Raw genomic sequence first — 8,052 nt, forward strand, 5'->3', positions numbered from 1 at the left:
CATATGCTATATGTATTCACCTCGTAATGAAGCAATAATTCAATTTAGCTTTGACTTTACAACGATGCTTGTTTGTCTTGTTACACTCACAGCTTTAAGTAGCACCTTTAAAAAAGTGATTAAAATTCACAGATTTGCATCTAAGTTGTTGTAGCACTTTGCACTTTGATTTTTTTTTATTTTGTTATATTCATTAGCACTATGATTCCTTAATTGTTGAGGAACCATATATTATCGATGAAGCAATCTTACAAATTATAAGGTCGACGTGAACTTTTATCATAATTCAGTGCTATCTAATCACCCGTATTTTACGATGTTATTTTCTTAAGTTGCACATATTTTATATTGCACGATTTACACAAATTTTGCAAAATTATAAATTCTTATTATAAAATAATTTATGGATCATGGAACGTAGGACTAGAACTTACATAAATTAATAATACTACACCCTTCTTAAGATTACGACATGCCCTCGATAACTTAAAACTTTAAATCCAATATAACGATAATGTCTTTTTTGTTCAACATTTAGATTGGGAGGGAGAGTGCCAATATAAAAGAACCAACTTTATGACAAAAGAATACATATTTTAACAACATCAGAAAAAATAACACAGCTTTGTAAAATGGAAAGGAATCTAATTGTCTAAAGAGACTTCATTCCCTTCTCCCTTAAGTTTGTACTCAATTTGATAAAACAGCTTTGACACCAAAGTTGTTTACTTTTGGGAGAGGGAAAAAAAGTAAGTAATTTTTTCTTCTTCTTTTTTGCCAGAAAAGGATGAGAGAGCCAAGTTGATCTCCACCATGCACCAAGAAAATGGAAAGGCTAATTAAAGGGCTTTCAAAAAGCAAATCTCTTATTTCTTTTGTTTATTTACCTGCAAAAAGAAAAAAAAAGGTATCACATTAACAAATTATGGAGTCAATCATGGGTCTCAAAATTCTTTTTTTTTTAATCAAGTGATATGCTACCATGTTATTTGGTATATACTAGTATCACATACCATACATTGAATATACATGCCAATGATATAAGAAATGATAATTTCTCACAATATATACAATCAATATGTGATCTTGTTCTATAAATTTCTCACCGTTTCGATTGGAAATCCTTCTTAGAAAAGTGAGGAAGATGATGAGCAATGCAACCCCGGCTAATAATCCAAGAACTATAGCAAATGTCTTCTCCGAGTCACTATGTGCAATCGAATGATCTGTAACCGAAGATTATATTTTGTTTATAAATAATATTTAATACTACTAATAAAGCGGAAAATAGTAATAACTTTTTCTACTTATAAATGAACAGAACTATAAAGACTCCATCACGATGGACTTGAATCCGAGACTACTAAAGACTCCATCACGATGGACTTGAATCCGAGACTACTAGACACTGAAAAATAATTACTTTACTCACCATGATTTGGTTGGGTATTATAAGCGTGGGCCCCATTAGTGGAATATCTCGCATAACATTTTCCCAAAAACATATCACCAAAAACAGCGCCGCCGCACTCCGCCTTGAGCTGCCGCAAGGCCTCCGTGAGGCAGTCCTGGCACTGCCCATTGCTCAAGTCGCCGACACACTGCGCCACTCCCTGTACATCCGCGGACCCGCCAACCCGGAACGGCCCGCCAGCCCGGCTCAAACCGTCCAGCATGGCATCTCTGCGGGCCATCTGATCAGCATCGAAGCCGTCAGACGGGCCGCACTTCTTCGCGACGACGGCCTTGTCCTCGGCCCCGAGGAACGAGACGTTGTCGTACTTGGCGAAGCAGCCGTCGAGCTGGACAGCTGCGCCGCAGGCCTGGGGGCAGAGGGGGCCGAGGTGGGACACGGCCTGCGCCACGCAGGTGGCGCAGTCCGGCATGGCGAGGTCGGCCCGGCACTGGTAGAGGCCGTAGACGACGTCTTGTGGGGCCGACCCCATGATCTTGAACTTGTTGTAGGCGGAGTAGGTGGCTGAGTTCACTAGAGAGGTGAGGAGGGAGTTGAGGTTGGCCTCGAATTGGGAGCCCGCGGCGTATTTTATCTGCGAGCACCCCCCGTAGATGAAGGAGTCGGAAGCGAAGGCGGCCGGAATGAAGAAGAAAATGGTTATGATTTGGAGTTGGAAAGAAGGTTTTTCCATGTTTTTGGATGTGTGTGTTAGTGAGGGAAGTGAAGATGAGTTTGCATGGAGATGTGAGTGTTTAAGTAGGGGATTACTTTTGGGATGGGAGTTCTTAATTGGAAAAAGAATGCACTAGTGAGTCCATAACTTTTTTACTCGTGGGCTGGAAAAGTCTTTAAATGATTATTTTAATGTTTTGATGGATTGAATGGGAAAATGAAAAATCAGTGTTTTAAAAATCGGAACCGATGTGGTATGTTTGGGCTTTTGTGTAAAATTAAAGTCACTAGCTATCAGACCGTTGTGGCAAATCTGTTAAGCTTTCCCACTTTCTGGTGTTTTTCGATTCACTTTGTTCGTGTCTCTATATCGACGATCACTCTATACTCTTACTTCTGGCGTTACAACAAGTATACAGATGTCGCAGCCCGCGTGCTGATTTTACGAGATTTAAGAGTGAGAATAAAACCCAGCTAAAATCCGAAAATTAATCTTTGGCAATTGGCATACGTCTCCTAGATCCAGTAACTAGGATTCATTAATTAGCATCTAAGAGCTGTTGGCGGTATAAAGCATCCCAATATATGAGAAAATACACACAAAAGTTATGTAAGCAAATGGAGAATAAATTAAAGAACTAAAAGAGGCATTAATCCCTAAATAAATTCATTTAATATGGTAAACAATTTTTTGAAGTATATGTGAATATTAATAAGGGTGAATCAAATTATGTAAATGTTAAGTAATTTAGGTAACGTAATGAATACCATAAATATAATTGACATAAATATCATTTTTAATAACATATTTTGAACCAAATAATTTCACCAATATAGTTATTGCTCCGGTCCTTTAAAGATTGCTCGAGTGTGTATAAATAAACTTGTGGTAGTTTAGAAATCCGAGGGATTAGAAGAGAAGTAGATTAATTAAGCAGCAGCATGCCTCCCTTCAATTTCGAAGATCCAAAAATCACAAAAAGCATTCGCAGCGTTTTTTTCGGTAGAAATCCAGTGGATGCAGGGCATCATTTTTGTCAAAATTTAAGTCCATCTCACAGAAATTATCTTACGTCGCTTGGATTAGTGGGATCAAATCCCCAATCAAATAGTATTGATCAAGATCAAGATGTGGAAGATGAAATAGTCGAGCTTTACGATATGCTTGCGCGGCTTATTCCTATGTTACGGAAATTGTATCGATATGAATCCAATCCGAATCCAGAAATTGGAGCTGCAGAGAATCAAGAAGAAGGAGCTGTACACGATCAAGAAGAGGGAGCTGCTGTTCATGATCAAGAAAAGGGAGCCGTGCATGATCATGAAGATGGAGCAGTGCATAATGAAGAAGATGGAGAAGTAGGAAATCAGGAAGAAGATGGAGCAGTACACAATAAAGAAGCAGTAAGAAATCAAGAAGAAGATGGAGCAATACAAAATGAAGGAGATGAAGCAGTAGGAAATCAAGAAGGTGAGGCAGTAGGAAATCAAGAAGACGAGGCAGTAGAAGATGAACAAGTGGCGTGGCTGCTAGACCTCAACCAATTTCCAAATTTGCAGCGCCATTCGAAGCTTACCAAAAGGGAAAAGAGAGGAGACTTCGCAAAACCCTGATTTCCAAACAATAAATTAATTGCTAATTTTTTTGGTCAACATATTTCATTTGTTCTTGGTGCAGCATGAAAACTAGTACGGCCATTTCTCAATATCTCTATTATTTTGTCCATCATTATATTATCCTATCTTTTCCGTACATTTTCTTCGACGAATGATATGCTACATACCTTATGCGAGCTCATTATGTGAGTATCACTTCGTCTGACGCACGTTCATTGTTGTTCATTTTGATTTATATATTTAGTTTGATTCTAACACTTTAAGAAGTATTATTGAAAATTTTAATTTCACAAAATTCAGAAAAATCAAAGCTTGATTTGTTATTTTATTAATTTATTTTAAATTATAGAGAAACGAGTAAATTGAGCTTTGATTTTTAAGAATTTTGTGAAATTAAATTTTTTAATAACATTCTTTAATATATTAGAATTGAACTAAATATATAAATCGAAACAAACAACACTAAAATTGCATCAAACAAGAGTGGTGTTCACATAAGGATCTCATATAAGGTATGTAGCATATCATTCCTCTATTAGAGCATCCCCATCCGTGCTCTTAGCTAAAAGCATGGAAGTGGGTCCGGACCCACTTTTACTCCTTGTCTTAGCTAAGAGCACAAACCCACATCCGTGCTCTTAGCTAAGGACAAGCTCAAGGGTCCCACCATTCTATTATTCAATTTAAATAAAAACATTTCCACAATATTAAAATGCATTAAAAATACTCGGAATACTATTACAAATTACAAAATAATTAAAAATTACATAATTAAAATCCTAAATATTAAAAATTACATAATTAAAATCCTAAAAATTAAAAATTGCATAATTAAAATCCATAAAAATTAAAATCCATAATTAAAAATTACATGAATGGGAGATAATTTGATGTGAAAAGTGGATGATGAATGTGTGTATTTATAGATGATTTTGGGATATAAAAAAAAATCACAAAAATCCAAAAAAAAGTCCATAAACGGCTCTATTTATTGGGAATCAAAAAATATATATTTTTTTAATTTTTGGTATTATTTCGAATTATTTATGATTTTTTTTAAAAAAAAAAGAAAATCGAATTTGCAAACGACTAGGCCGTTGGCCAATCAAATCGTGCCACGTAGGGCTGCTCAGCGGCACGGACGTGCTATTAGCTAAAAGCAGCGCTTTGCCGCTGACACGGACGAATGAGCTGCAGCGGCGGACGGACGACGCCTGCTCAGCGACACGGACGGACGGACGGCGGTAAGAGCACCGCTGCGGATGCTCTTATCTTCTTATTCATTAAGTTAGGCTATTCTTATAAATAAGAGATATTGTATTCTTCTCAATAAATTCAGAAAATTATCCTTATCTTATTTTCATGCATTTATTTCAATTTTGTAGCGTTCTTGGTTTGATTGACGAGCAAGCTCCCGCAACTTTGGTTTGATTGACGAGCAAGCTCCCGCAACTGACTTTTATTTTTATTTCTCCACCGATCGCAAGTGCTATGCCAGAATCATGTTTAAGGGAAATCATCCCTTAACAAATGGTTATGATTTGGAGTTGGAAAGAATGTTTTTCCATGTTTTTAGATGTGTGTGTGAGTGAGGGAAGTGAAGATGAGTTTGCATAGAGATGTGAGTGTTTAAGTAGGGGATTACTTTTGGGATGGGATTATTTAATTGGAAAAAGAATACACTAGTGAGTCCATAACCTTTTTTTACTTGTGGGTTGGAAAAGTCTTTAAATCATTATTTTAATGTTTTGAGGAATTGAATGGGAAAATGAAAAATCAGTGTTTTAAAATTCGGAACCGGTGTGGTATGTTTGGGTTTGAATGTAAAATTAGAGCATCTCCAATAGCGGCTAGCCCACCGGCTAGCCGATTCGCGTCGCTAGCCGGTCGGCTAGCCGAACCATTAGAATCGTCCAGCGCAATTTCGGCGAGAGAATAGGCGAGCGCACGCCGATTTACGAGCACTGGCCGATGCGCTTGCCGATGCGCTGGCCGCCATCGTGGCGTGCCGATCGGCGAGCGATCGGCCAGCGCTATTTTTTTTTTTTTTTTTTAAATTTTTTGAAAAACTATATATACGCGATTTTAGTTTCATTTTCATTTGCACCACTTGTTTTAACGAGTTTTCTCTCTCTCTAAATTTCTGTACAAGAGCAACATCGAGCGATGAGTAACGCGGGTGGTAGCAGTGGTGGTAGTGGTGGTAGTGGTGGGGATGCTGAGGAGTACGAACGGCGGATGAACGAGGCTATGGAGGCCTACATGAACCGCGAGATAGAGCGGTACATGCGAAGGGTCGAACAGCAGGCGGTACCTCGCCCTCCACCCGTTGTCCACCGCCGATTTTAGTTTCATTTTCATTTGCACCACTTGTTTTAACGAGTTTTCTCTCTCTCTAAATTTCTGTACAAGAGCAACATCGAGCGATGAGTAACGCGGGTGGTAGCAGTGGCGGTAGTGGTGGTAGTGGTGGGGATGCTGAGGAGTACGAACGGCATATGAACGAGGCTATGGAGGCCTACATGAACCGCGAGATAGAGCGGTCATGCGAAGGGTCGAACAGCAGGCGGTACCTCGCCCTCCACCCGTTGTCCACCGCCGAGCAGTGATTGATCGGGATCACGTAGCTGCACATCAGCGGCTATATGACGACTACTTCGCTCCGGACCCGCGGTTTCCCGCAAACATGTTCAGGCGGCGTTTTAGAATGCGCAGGGAGTTGTTTATGCGTATCGTTGACGCTTTGGAGCGTCCATATCTCGTATTTCCGCTTCAGGCACGATGCGGTTGGCAGACCCCGCCACACCCCTATTCAAAAGTGCACGGCGGCAATCAGGCAGTTGGCCTACGGAGGCGCGGCAGACATGTGGGATGAGTACCTCCACATCGGTGAGTCGACGTGCCCTGGAATGTCTGATGTTTTTCTGCTATGGCGTGATTGAAATATTCCGTGATCAAGCACCTTCGAAGCCCTACCCCCAAGATTGTCAGATCTCGATGCAGATGCACGGGGAGCAGCATGGGTTCCCCGGGATGTTAGGCAGCATAGATTGTATGCATTGGGAGTGGAAGAACTGACTGACTGCCTGGAAGGGGGCCTACACGACCGGCTACAAGGGAAAGAATCCCATGATGATCCTCGAGGCCGTAGCCGATTACCGGTTGTGGATCCGGCATGCGTATTTTGGGATAGCCGGGTCGAATAACGACCTCAACGTCCTCAACTTGTCGCCCCTCTTCAACGAGTAGTGTCAGGGCATCGGTCTGGCCGTCTCTTTTGTGGCCAACGGCAACCGGCATGATATGGGCTACTACTTGGCGGATGGGATATACCCTAGGTGGCCCGTCTTTGTGAAGACGGTCAGACGCGCAAATGATGACAAGAAGGCCTACTTTGCGGAACGGCAGGAGTCGGCGCGCAAGGACGTGGAGCGCGCATTTGGTGTGCTCCAGTCTCGATGGGCAGCAATCAAGGGTCCAACACGTTTGTGGGATGTCAGCTGCATTGCTGATATAATGTACGCCTGCATTATCTTGCACAACATGATCGTCGAAGACGAAGGCGTACAATTGACTAATTGGGCCAATGACGATGAAGCCGGTCCAAGCTACGGAATGGCCACCCCTAACGTACGACGTGGGGTACCTCACGATGAAGCCGGCCGCCTCCAGGAACATGCAGACATGCGCCAAGTGAATGCTCATATTCAACTTCAAAAGGATATAATTGAAGAGTTGTAGGCACGGAAGACTGCACAACGATAGTTTTTTTCTTTATTATGTAATTTTTTTTAAATGAATGTACTTTTTTTAAAATGAAATGAATGAATTTTCCCGTATATGTCTCGTACATTTAATTCCGTAATTTATCGTAAATTTAATTCCGTAAATGTAGTTGTTTTTGAATAATTTTTATTGCGGCTAGCCTATGGCTGGCCTTAGGCTAGCCTATTTGATTAAAATGATATGTGGCAGGTGGATTTTTAGTGCTGATGACGTGGCAGGGAGAGAGAGTGGCTGGCCTAAAGCCATTGGAGATGCTCTTATAGTCGTTAGCTATGGGACGGTTGTGGCCTCAAATATGTTAAGCTTGCCCACTTTCTAGTGTTTTTCAATTCACCTTGTTCGTGTCTCTACACCGACGATCACTCCCTACTCTTACCTCTGGCGTTACAACAAGTATACAGTCATATAGATGTCACGGCCGTGTGCTGATTTTACGAGATTTCAGAGTGAGAATAAAATCACGCTAAAGTCCGAAAATTGATCTTTGGCATACGTCTCCTAGATCCAGTAACTAGGATTAA

At 40.8% G+C, this 8,052-nt stretch overlaps 1 protein-coding gene across 1 annotated transcript; it reads right to left on the reverse strand.

The window, feature by feature from the left end:
- Positions 1-552: 552 nt before the first annotated feature.
- On the reverse strand, positions 553-2,183 carry LOC125204276 (plasmodesmata-located protein 7). The gene is made up of 3 exons (XM_048102882.1): positions 1,433-2,183; positions 1,107-1,226; positions 553-887 (listed from the first exon to the last, which is right to left on the reverse strand). The coding sequence occupies exons 1-3, from the start codon at positions 2,145-2,147 to the stop codon at positions 880-882; spliced, it is 843 nt and encodes a 280-aa protein (XP_047958839.1). The 5' UTR covers positions 2,148-2,183; the 3' UTR covers positions 553-879.
- Between the last annotated feature and the right edge of the window lie 5,869 nt (positions 2,184-8,052).

The sequence above is a fragment of the Salvia hispanica genome, chromosome 1 (genome assembly GCF_023119035.1).
Source record: "Salvia hispanica cultivar TCC Black 2014 chromosome 1, UniMelb_Shisp_WGS_1.0, whole genome shotgun sequence".
Classification (NCBI taxonomy): domain Eukaryota; kingdom Viridiplantae; phylum Streptophyta; class Magnoliopsida; order Lamiales; family Lamiaceae; genus Salvia; species Salvia hispanica.

Excerpts from the sequence above, each read along its gene's own strand:
- LOC125204276 (XM_048102882.1), bottom strand. The coding sequence starts at position 2,147 with ATGGAAAAACCTTCTTTCCAACTCCAAATCATAACCATTTTCTTCTTC. Across the intron at positions 1,227-1,432 it reads TAATACCCAACCAAATCATG|ATCATTCGATTGCACATAGT; the intron begins GTGAGTAAAGTA and ends CTTCGGTTACAG.